At 42.7% G+C, this 12,451-nt stretch overlaps 1 protein-coding gene across 1 annotated transcript; it reads right to left on the bottom strand.

The window, feature by feature from the left end:
• Window positions 1-8,537: 8,537 nt before the first annotated feature.
• On the bottom strand, window positions 8,538-12,005 carry Chrm3 (cholinergic receptor muscarinic 3). The gene has a single exon (XM_027405051.2). It carries the CDS (start codon window positions 11,988-11,990, stop codon window positions 10,221-10,223), a length of 1,770 nt encoding a protein of 589 aa, XP_027260852.1. The 5' UTR covers window positions 11,991-12,005; the 3' UTR covers window positions 8,538-10,220.
• Window positions 12,006-12,451: the final 446 nt, after the last annotated feature.

Here is a 12,451-nt window from a genome sequence, read left to right on the forward strand (position 1 = left end):
GAAGTTATTGATTTACTGATTACCCCTACGAAGTTCAGTCCTTTAGTGCTGACAACACAGGCATGGCCATGCCAGAAGAAAGTATTTTCACTGTCTGTCTGTCTATCATCTACCTATTTTGTCTCACTCTGTAACTGAGATCCTTCTCTGGCTTTCCCTCAGCTTCCTGATCCTTGTGATCACCATTAAAATAATTCAGATGAGATGTAGAGTGTAGTGTAGAAGACAGAGTATATTGTGTGTTAGAGGATAACACTCTCAATCAATGAGAGTGGACAGTGGCCAAGAGGTCATTGTATTGACCTACACTGTCGTTAGGCCTCATAAGGCCTTATATGATTTCTAAAGTCTCTACACTAGGTAGCATCCTTGAGGGTGATTCCTCCCTCTCTCTCTCCTTCCCTCCCTCCCTTTCTCCCTCCCTCCCTCCTTCCCTCCCTCCTTTCCTCCTTTTCTCTCGTTTTGTTTGATTTGTCTGAGGCGAGGTTTCTCTGTGTAATAGCTTTGGCTGACCTTGAACTTGCTTTGTAGACCAAGCTGGATTTGAACTCATAGATCTTCTTGCTTCTGCATCCTGACTACTGGGATTAATGGTGTGTGCCACCACACCCAGCTTTGATTTCTTTAAAAAAAATTACCAATTTTTATTTATGCATATGTATGTATACCTACATGAGTTTATATATACCACATGCATGAAAGTGCCCATGGAGGCCACAAGAGGGTGTCAGATCCCTTGAAACTGGAGTTACAGAGGGTTATGAGCTTCCTGATGTGGCTGCTGGAAACACAATCCACTCCTTTACAAAAGCAGTAAGAACTCTTAACTGCTGAGCCAGTTAATCTCCAGCCACTGTCCAGGTAATTGGGTCTTATAGGAATGGCAATTGTCCTATCCCAAAAGCTTTCTGTGAGATAGTTATCTTTTAAAATTTAGGAATCCTAGAACCAGTTAGCTATCCATTAGTGGTCTGGGCAATTCCTCCCAGAGCCAAAGATAGGACCAGGTCCCCTTCCTCTGAGCAGTAAATGAGTCTTTAGTTCTCGTTCTTGGCTTTATAAACTGTTGATTATGATGGAGGAGTCCAGACCTACTGTCTTCTCATCCTGGCAATGGCTTACTAGCTCCCAAATATGGTGCCCAGGGACTTGTACATTCTAGGCAAGTGTACTACCATTAACCTACTACTCAGCCTTGGATTCTATCTTAAAAATTCTCTCTCTCTCTCTCTCTCTCTCTCTCTCTCTCTCTCTCTCTCTCTCTCTCGTATCCCATACTGGGTAATTCTGTCTCAATCTTCCATTTTGCCACAGGAGTGTTGGGATTATTTACCAATGCATGTCACCTCATCTGCCTTTTTTACATGGGTTCTGGGTATTGAATTTGGATCATCAGGCTTTTGTTCCTTTATCTATTGGGCTGTCTCTTTGGCCCAGGCTTTTTTTCTACATGTAATGTTTTCTATTTGTAGGTAGATATTTCTTTCTTTCTTTCTTTCTTTCTTTCTTTCTTTCTTTCTTTCTTTCCTTCCTTCCTTCCTTCCTTCTTCCTTTCTTTCTTTCTTACTTTCTTTCTTTTTTGAGACAGGTTTCTCTGTATGTTTGGAGACTGTCCTGGAGCTCTTTGAAGACCAGGCTGGCCTTGAACTCACAGACATCTGCCTGCCTCTGTCTCCCGAGTGCTGGGACTAAAGGCATGTGCCACCAACGCCTGGCTGGGTAGATGTTTCTTGAGGTGAGTATCACATAGTGCAGGATAGAAGCCTTGGCTAAAGATAAGAAATGATGTTCCATGTATTGGTTGGCTTCTGAGAAAATGGGATGGGAGTGACTACAGCTTTTTCTTGAGCCGTACTCAGGAAGTTCGGGTGGGACTCTCTGGGATGGCTATCATCTAAGACTGCTTTGGAGGATAAATGATAGAATGGGAAATGAGGACTGTTTTCATGAGTGCAGAGATCTGTCATGGGGAGGAAGGATATTAACATTTATTATTTTGTTTTCTATAGAGCCTTTCTCTTTCATTTTTTGTTCATGGACACAAATTGGCTTTTTAAAAGCAAAACACCTCTTGCATAATTTTTATTTGCCTTCATTTTTTAAATCATAAATTTACTATCTTGTAAGGGTTCAGTTTCCTGAATGCGCCATGATGTCTCTGCGTTCTCCCTCCCTCCCTCTCTCCCTCCCTCCCTCCATCCCTCCCTCCCTCCATCCCTTCCTTCCTCCCTCCGTCCCTCGCTCTCTCTATATATTATATACATACATACATACATACATACATACATACATACACACATACATACATATATAATCAGAACCTTGTAGTGCCAATTTTATTGTGAACCTTATGAAAAATGTCCACCATGTATCACAATTGGTCACACCAGTCCTCATTGTCAGGCTAGTCAGCTACATTACATTTACTTTATGTTGGAAAGAAATCTGGCCTAATTTTCAATGTAAAGAAATGTATTCAATTTTTTCTTCTTGATTTTTTTTGAGACAGTGTTTCTTTGCATAGCACTAGCTGTCCTGGAACTAGGTCTGTAGAGCAGGGGGCCTAGAACTCACAAATCCACCTGTGCTGGGATTAAAGGTGTTCACCACCATTGCCTGGCAAATGGGTTTTTATGATAAACATATTGTCTCTGGATTCTAATTCATACATAATAAATATTGGTGGATAGGGAAATGAAAGAATGGATTGATGAACAGTAAGTATATGGTTGAATAGATGGATTAATAGATAAACGGATAGGTGATTGCATGGACAGATGAATAGATGGATGGATGATTGAATAGATAGTTGGATAGAGGAAGATAAGCTTTAGCTCGCATTTGTTCTCTAGATCAAATAACTCACTAGTCTCTATTATTATTATTATTTCTTCTTTCCTTCCTTTTTCTTCTATCTTAGGTGTATGTGTGCATGGGGGGAGGAAGTGAGGGAGGGTGGGAGGGAGAGGAGACAGAGACAGAGACACACAGAGAGAAAAGTGTATGTGTGTTTACATGTATGATTGTACATACCCATGGACCACAGCATGTGAGTGGAGACCAAAGATAAAGCCCCTGTCCTCACCTTCTACCTGACTTGAGCAGGTCCTCTTGTCTGCTGCTGTGTCCATCAGGCAGGTTGGCACATGAGCTTCTGGAGTCTCCTGTTACACCGTCCTATTTCTCTGTGGGAGAGCTGAGATAGCAGGGAAGCACCACGGCATGCAGCTTTGTGTAGATTCTGAGGATCCGAACTCAGGTCCTCATGCTTGCATAGTCAGGCTTTACCCATCCAATCATCCCCATTGCCCAGTTTCTTATAGGTCTTTTGATTTTTGGCCATTGGCTAGTATCCCAGCAAACAGGCATTTTAGAACAATTTGTTTATTTCTTGTCCAGAAAATTTTGCATATAGGTGTGAAATTTGGACCAAGTGAAAGGTAGGTTATTTCAGAATAGAAATGCAAGCGCAGAAGAGAAGATTTTTTCAAGCAGGCTAACTTGGGACAGAGGACCTTTGTCCACTGAGGGTCTGTAAAATATTTCTTAAACTGATAAATCATTTTTTTTGAGATAGGCTTTCTCTGGGTAATAGCCCTGTCCTGGAACTCACTTTGTAGACCAGGCTGGCCTGGCCTCGAACTCACAGAGATCCACCTGCCTCTGCCTCCTGAATGCTGGGATCAAAGGCATGTACCACCACCCTGCAACAAAATTGCCTAAGTACAAGGCAGTCTGCCTTATTTAATCAGTTTCTTGCCACTGACATTATATATGCAGATTTTGGGTGGTCAATTGTCACAGATGCCCTAGAACAATGGTTCTTAACCTTTCTAATGCTGCGGCCCTTTAATACAGTTCCTCATGTTGTGGTGGCCCCAACTATAACACTATGCTTGTTGCTACTTCATAACTGTAATTTTGCTACTCTTATGAGTCATAGAGTAAATATCTTCTATGCAGGATATCTGATACGTGAGCCTAAAGAGGTCATGACCCACAGGTTGAGAACAGCTGTCATATAAGATTTGAATACATATTTGGCTAGAGAGTATTTAAAGACACTCTTCCCACTAAGACTCTCTGGTATTCTGCTTGGGGTCACTCTAGCTCTGAAGGATGCTAAAATCTTAACCTTGTTTAAGAGTCCAGGAAGGATAAAGGGGGAAGAGCCCATTCCCCCCCCCCCGCTTTCGTCACCTCGTTGTTTATTTTTTTGAGAAAGGATCTCACGTATTCTAGGATGGTTCTGAACCTCCCATGTGGCTGAGGATGATTTTGAATTTGTTTTTATTTTGAAAAAAATTAAAAGCACAAGCCAGTTAGTGGTGGTGCACACCTTTGACCCCAGGCACAGCAGATACATCTCTCTGAGTTTGAGGCCAACCTTGTCTGCAGACCAAATCCTAGGACAGACTAGGACAAAGAAACCGTGTCTTAAAAAACAAAATAAAGTATTTATTCATTTATTTTTGTACTCCCGTGTGTGTGTGTGTGTGTGTGTGTGTGTGTGTGTGTGTACCCACATGCCTAGGCACACATGTGGAGGTCAGAGGACAACTGTGGGAGTTGGTTATCTCCTTCTATGACTTGGGTTAAATTGTCAGGTTTGGCAGCAAATCCCTGAGGGACCTTGAACTTCTGACCCTTCTGCCTCCACCTTTTGTGTGTAGGGATTATGAGCATGAACTCACATCTCAGTCTATTATCTCCTCAGTAGTATTTATTTTCTTTCTAATGGTTTTATTGATTTTTCTGTTTTTTTCTGCACTTGGTTTGATTTTTGGAACTCTCCTACTGTTGGCCAACAATTAGCTACTGGAACATGTCAGTCATTTGTGTAATAATACACAGATTCATTTCTTTCAAAAGGTCAGAAATAGGAAGGTTTTAAATCAGTACATTTAGGTTTATATAACTGATCTCACCTGAACAACATTTATTTCTGGGTTCCAGGACATATAGGGTGCACACAGAAAGTTGGGCTGAGTGGATAAGGATTGCAGAGGGAATGTTGATGACAAGGAATGATTGATTTAGGCCTTATTTCTATTACAACAGGAAAAAGAGAAGTTCTTTGACCAGTTTCCTACCAGAGCTCTGTGAATTCCTAAGTAAGGCTAATGTGAAGCTGATAGGGTTGAAGCTTAGGGTAAAGAAGGGCACTCCTTGTAGCCCATCATCACATGGCCCTGCCTCCTCTTCTCCACTTCTAGCCACTCAAGGTAACAGCACTGATTCTGTCTCCACAGCTAGAATGACTATAAACAATGCTGCCTAGGAAAAATACTGACATCCAGTCTAGTTTCTTGATAGTGTTCTAAAGCCGTATGTAGATAGAGTCCTCACCCAAGAAGTCCCAGTTGATGCAAGTCATCACTGGTGAGTGGTCTTAGTTTTCCTTAGTCTCTGTCTGTCCCCTAAACCTCTCCTGATCAATCCCTTTCCAGGCAGCCCCACATGTAGACAAGTACTTAAGGATTCTGTCCTATAGCTAGACCCAGCCACAGCACCTCCACCTCCACAGGTGCTTCAAGTTCTGCAAGCCTGAGGAGGGGACTCATACTGTTTAGGGACCTGTTGGGATCTACACATCTAAGATTTAATGCATCACAACAGTATTAAGATTGCATTGGTCTAGCCAAGTAAACCCATAGTACAAACTTGCAATCCCATCATTTGGGAATGAGAAAAAACAAATGTTAATCCTCTGATGTGTTTATAAAAATATCATGCCTGGATAGCTAGGGCTACACAAAGAAACCCTGTCTCAAAGAAACAAAACCAACCTCCTCCCCAAGCATAAAAAACAAACAACCCCCCCCCAAATATTTAAGCTGGGCAGTGGTGGCACATACCTTTGATCCCAGCACTTGGAAGGCAGAGGCAGGAAGATCTCTGTGAGTTTGCAATCAGCTTGGCCTACAGAGTGAGTTCCAGGACAGCCAGGGCTACACAGAGAAACCCTGTCTCAGAAAAACAAAACAAAAAAACAAAAACAAAATAAAAAACCAAACCAAACCAAACCAAAACAAAAAAACCAACCAACCAACCAACCAACCAACCAACCAACCAAACAAACAAACAAAAAACCCAAACCAAAAGAAAACAAACCAACAACAAACAAAATAGAAAATAAACAAAACCCATGCCTCCACTTTCTATTTGTTCTCATTACTTCTAAGTTATGCTGATAAATAAAACTTATATTTAAAAGGTGGAAATATCATTCACAGAAACACATATATACATGTAATTGAAAATAAATATAAAAATCTTTAAATGACAGGAACTATACTCATATCAGTAATCATTTGCTTACTTATTTCACTGTGACACTTGGGGATAATATTCTCCCCAATCTTTCAGGCATTTTCTGGTGCAGATTAAAGGATACAGGATAAAAGATAAAGGATGAAGTTGGCTTTGACACTGACTCGTGGCAATGAGGGGATAAGAAAGGTAAGATTCACCTGGCCAGGATGATACATGCCAGCAATCTCAGCACTTGGGAAGTAGAGGAAGGAGGATCAGGAGTAACAGGTATGTTTAGCTACCCAGTAAGTTTGAGGTCACCCTGGGCTACATGAGACCCTGTCTCAAAAACAAAAACAAAAACAAAAACAAAAAACAGAAAACAAAAAACAAAACAATGCTAAGGTAAAATTCTGCATCTTTGATGTAGATGGTGATGTAGACCCAACACATGTCTTTTGTCCACAAAGCCACTTTATTTTTTATATGGTGGCTTCTCTATCCACCCACATGCATTAGAAGCCTGAGGGTGTTCCAATTCAGATATATGCCCTCCCCCCAAGTTCTGTCATCAGAAAACAGAGTGGGACATGCCCCTTTTCATTTCATTCTCTCTTCTATCTGCATAAAATCTGGTGGGTCTCCTACATTTGAAAAGGACTGGGGAAATGGCTCAGTTGGTATAGTGTTTGCCATGCAAGCATGAGGACCTGGGTTTGAATCCCAGGTACCCATATAAAAATCCAGATTGGAGCATATGTCTGTGATCAAAGTGATAGGGTGTGGAGATAAAAAAGATCCCTGGGGGTGGTTGGCCAAGCAGTCAACGGAGTCAGTGAACTCCAGGTCTGTGTGAGAGACCCTGTCTCAATAATTAAGGTGGAGAATGAATGAAATACGCAACAATGAGAGACAGGAAAAGGGAGTTAAAGAGGAAGAGAGACACTGAAAGTGAGATAAAGAGGCACACACACACACACACACACACACACACAGAGAGAGAGAGAGAGAGAGACAGAGAGAGAGAGAGAGAGAGAGAGAGAGAGAGAGAGAGAGAGAGGGGATGAGGGGGAGAGGGAAAGAAGAGGAAGAAAGGGAGGGAGCGGGAGACGCTAGGCTCTTTTAGTTTCTCTGTATGTGGCTTACTTTACGTTTGATTATTTTCCTCCTTGAATTAAAGTGGATAACCCTGAAATCTCTGCAACCTTGCTCTTATGGGATGGAGTAGTTCTGTTCCAAGGCAAGGGATAAGGAGTGTGATCTTCAGTGCATGCTGGATGCCTGCTCTAGGAGGAGCCCTTTTGAGAAATGCCCATGCAGTACATGCAGTTAAAAATGCTCAACTGCATCGTCAGCTAAATTTCTAAGCTCTTCATTTCAAAAGAATCCATTTTGTTTGTTTTTCTTCTTCAAAAATGACCCAAGCCTTGGACATACCTTTCCATAAACAGCCAAGAGAGATTAGAAGCAGCTTTTGCCCATAAGAGGCTTATCCACCATAATGAACCCAGTAGCTAAAAGGAGAGTTAGTATCCCTCTCTCTCTCTCTTTTTTGTAATTATTGGGATCTTGGACAAGAATCTGGAGATAATGATGTTTAAGTAGAATCCTAATCTATCCTTGACTTTCTCCTCAAGCTAAGGGATTCTCTACTTGTACTATTATTATTCTTTTAATACAAGGGAGAGCCCTTTGCAGAAGGTGGTAGAATGGGAGTTTCAGAAAGGTTGTAATTACTGATGTACTGGGAGACTTGAATGAGAATTCCATATAAAATATTGATGTAATAGTTTCCCAGATGCCTCCCAGGTGGAGAACATGCCTTCTGCACATCACTATACATGTGAGAAAATAGTATTTGGCTTTTCTTGTTCTTTGCTTGAATGGGGCCCAGAAATGAAAAGAAAATTCTTATGATGGTGCGGATTTTCTTTTTGTTCCTTGCAATGTGGTTCCAGATAATGGAGGAGAATTGCTGGTCCTCCATTATGTTGTTGGGTCATATCAGGTTAATTAAAAGTGACTTTCAGTAACACGGCTTATTACCTGGAAGGAGTCAGGTGCTCTTGAATGTCAACCAGGTGATGGCTTTCTTCTTCTTAGCCATATGAAAAGGCTTAGTGGACATTTAGTCATGATTTAAGTGGACCTTAAAGAATCAACATCAAAGGGCACAGTGGAGGGAGTCATATTTATAAACACTAAATAAACACATGGTGAAGTATGCATAAATATTCTTTATATAAACATGACACAACATTAAATAGTTTAGGTACAGACACACCACTGAGAACACATCCACTGATGTCAAAGTCGGCTGTAAACACCGCCTTACACTGAATACAAAAGCAGCTTTGGCCCCAGCTCTGGGTTCACAACACGGATGGATGCCCTGCACAAGGGAAGGGTTCTCCACAGCCCTCCCATCCCCCCACCCACTCCCCATACAGTCCCAGCATAAGGAAAAGAAGGAAGGAACCCAACAATACAGCAGCCACGAGAAAAAGAGCAGCAGACCCCTCCCCCGGAGAAAACACGGTGCACTTGGGATAATGCAAAATTCGCTTGTCACAATGGAAAGAAATAAATTTTGAAGCAATACTTTTTTCAAGTGCAATTCTTTCTTCAGAGGACCTGTGGCTTCTTAGACACCAACCATTCCTGGGTGAAGGCTATACAGTGACGACCAGAAGGTCCTGGCTCCTGCTAAATAACAGGAGGTAAGCCCTACTTTACTCCAGAAGGTGCCAAGTAGCAGGAAGTGAAATACAATACTTTCTGTCAGGCCCTGGCACAGTATTTCCTTTGCTTTTCCGTGTAAATGTAGATATATTGCTGTATGTGACATTCAAAGGTGACTCTAGGATTGAGTTTCAAGCAGTTTAGATCCCAGAAATTTTGTTTTGAAACATTCAGATTTGGACGACTAAATTCAAACATGTACATAAGTTCATTCTTTCGAGCTCAGGGGGGCCCTAGTACAGCTCTGTAGATAGAGCTAACAGCCAAGGAGTCAGTACACACCTAGAGTCCAGTCAAGACGTGGTACTGACTGACCCTTGAGACTGTCCATCTAGCACAGGGTTGCTGAGAAGGCTTGGCTTCTCTGGGATGGATATTATTCTTCAGGGTGGTTTGTGGAAAACAGCTCCAGTGTCAAAAACCCAAACCCAAACACAACATTAAACCGGGCTTAATTCACTTCCATATCATATTAGGATCCTAGAGAATTTCAGTTACCAAAGTACTGAAAGCATATATGGTAGGAACATTTGGACAGTTCAGTGTTCCCCAACATGTTATATACACTATGTGTGTGCGTGCTGAACTCACACATATATAGGTATGCATGTATTCATATGCAATTTTATTTGTTTGAAACTTGAACTGCACAAAACAGTACTTTGCATGAACCAAGAATCAAATCCACAAATAGAGTTTAACAACACACCAAAAGGGGACAGAAGCTGATTGGGACAAGAGGTGTCAGCTTTGCAATGTACAAAATAACTCAGAACCACAGATATCCAAGCCTGCCGTGCTTCACATGGGGTCTGGATGGACACTTTGGGACCCTTGGGAAGAGCACACTGCAACTAGTGCAGCGAGGCTCACCTGCGATTTCAGAGCTGATGGGAATTAAAAGACCTAGGCAAACCAATTTCAGAGGATACTTGCTTCAAGACAATATATTTTTTTCTCTTTAAGAAAAAAACACTTAAAAGTCTATTTCAGAATCTATTTCTTTATATTCAGCAGAATGTTTTCCTTTCTTTCCTGCTGAATTGGCACTTGGCCAAAATCAGTTTAGTCAATGGATCAGTAAACAGGCAGCTTCTCTCCTGTGTGGTTGATAAAACCCCTTTTTATCACCACCAGGAATGGCCTCCCACCTGTGCCAGACTTCTGCTAGGCTGTGTGGGCTGATATGCGTGTGTGGTCACTGCTACTGACAAACCCTTTTTCTACAAGGCCTGCTCAGGCACTCGCTTGTGAAAAATGACTGACTGTCTTTGTTGGTACTGCTGTTTGCGTCTCTTTCTTTTGTCACACTGGCATAAGAGAAGCATCTTGAAGGTGGTTCTGAATGTTTTGTTGCACAGGGCATAGCACACGGGGTTCACGGTGCTGTTGATATAGCATAGCCAGTAGCCCAGATTCCAATAGGTTTTGGGGATGCAGCTATCACAGAAGGTATTCACCAGGACCATGATATTGTAGGGGGTCCATGTGATGATGAAGGCCAGCAAGATGGCACTGAGGGTCTGGGCTGCCTTCTTCTCCTTGATGAGTGACATTCTTTTCCGCTTGGTGATCTGACTTCTGGTCTTCAAAGCAAACCTCTTAGCCAGTGTGGCTTCCTTGAAGGACAGTGGTAGAGTGGATGTGGTCTTGTCCACCGAGGAGTTGGTGTCAGAGGTCTTGGTTGTATCCACAGCAGACTCTAACTGGATGGGAAGCTTGGAGAAGTCCTTCTGACAACTGTCACCATCATCCATGCTCTTTTGGGCCTGAAGCTTATTGGCGTTTCTCTCCACATCAACAGTCCCCAGGTCCTCATCTGGCACCTGCAGGTTGTCTGAGGAAGGTAGCTTGGTAGCGTTGAGGATGGTGCTATGACCTGGAAGCTTGAGCACAATAGAGTAGATGGCTCTGGTCTCCGAGCCAATGTCCTCTTCATCGGAGGAGGCAGAGTTTTCCAGGGAGGCAGCAGCATCATTGTTATTCCAGCTGTCACTGCTACTATGGTCTTGGTCCATCTGCTCAACACTGGGCTTCCAGCTCTTGGTTGTGAACCAGAAGTGACAGCGACCATACTTCCTTCTGGATGAGCGCTTCATGCTTTGCTGTTGTAGTTCATAGCTGCTGCAGCTTCGAGAACTGCCTGTGGGGTGGACAAAGTTTTCTGCCTCAGCTTCTGTCCCAGAGGCCTGCAGCCCAGCCAGCTCTTTGGTACGTTTTTCAGTTTCCTTATAGATCCTCCAATATAAAATAGTCATGATGGTGACAGGCATATAAAAGGCAGCAATTGCTGTGCCGAAGGTGATGGTGGGCTCACTCAGGAACTGAATGAAACATTCTCCTGGTGGCACAGTTCTCTTCCCTACAAAGTATTGCCAGAACAAGATGGCAGGAGCCCACAGGACAATGGAGATGACCCAAGCCAGACCAATCATCACACCAGCTCGTTTTGTTGTTCGTTTGGCTCGGTAGGTGAGTGGCCTTGTGATGGAGAAGTACCTATCGAAGCTGATGACCAGCAGATTCATGACAGAAGCATTGCTGGCCACATAGTCAATGGAAAGCCAGAGGTCACAGGCTAAGTTCCCCAGTGCCCAGCGGTTCATAATGATGTAGGTAGTGAACAGGTTCATGGAAATGACCCCGATGATCAGATCTGCACAGGCCAGGCTTAAGAGGAAGTAGTTGTTGACTGTCTTCAGCTGTTTGTTGACCTTAAATGCCACAATGACAAGGATGTTGCCAATGATGGTCACCAATGCCAGGAAGCCTGTTAAGAATGCAATGAAGACCACTTGCCAGACGGTGTGACCCCCCAGAGGGTCACTGGAGGTGTCGTTTGAGGAGAAATTCCCAGCTGCTTGTGAAATGTTATAGCTGCCCAAGTGAGTGACTGTCCCCAAGGGCAACCCTGCCTCTGAGGAACTGTGCACCCAGGAAGAGCTGATGTTGGGAAACAAAGGCGAGGTTGTACTGTTACTGTGCAAGGTCATTGTGACTCTCTGACATAGTCTGGGGAAAAAAAGAGAAAAGATGAAGTTAGGAAAGATCTTTGTCCTGTCTGGTATTTTCCTTGGGAACCAAATATATATATAATTTTAAAGATTAAATTTGATCTTTGGCCATTACATATAATTCACACTAAATACTACCAACCCAAATGTCTCTGAATGCCCTCCCCACTCCTGTCTACCTGCCCCTTCATCTCCACAAATCTTTCTTACACTTCTGTCTAATTTTCATTTTGGGAGAGGGTTACGATCTGTAACCTAAGCAGGTCTGGAACTCACTCCTTAGCCCTCAGACTTGTAGCCTTTCTGCTTAGCCCCTGGAGTTAGAATGAAGCATGCATCACACTGGTTTTGTATGGCTTGCATTTAGGATGTGTGTTACAAGGCACAAACTTCAAAGCAGCTACATATGATCCTGTTAATTTTCTAATGTGAAGGGCAGA

Source organism: Cricetulus griseus, chromosome 3, assembly GCF_003668045.3.
Source record: "Cricetulus griseus strain 17A/GY chromosome 3, alternate assembly CriGri-PICRH-1.0, whole genome shotgun sequence".
NCBI lineage: Eukaryota > Metazoa > Chordata > Mammalia > Rodentia > Cricetidae > Cricetulus > Cricetulus griseus.

Bases quoted from the DNA above. Each gene is read 5' to 3' on its own strand.
- Chrm3 (XM_027405051.2), bottom strand. From the start codon at position 11,990: ATGACCTTGCACAGTAACAGTACAACCTCGCCTTTGTTTCCCAACATC.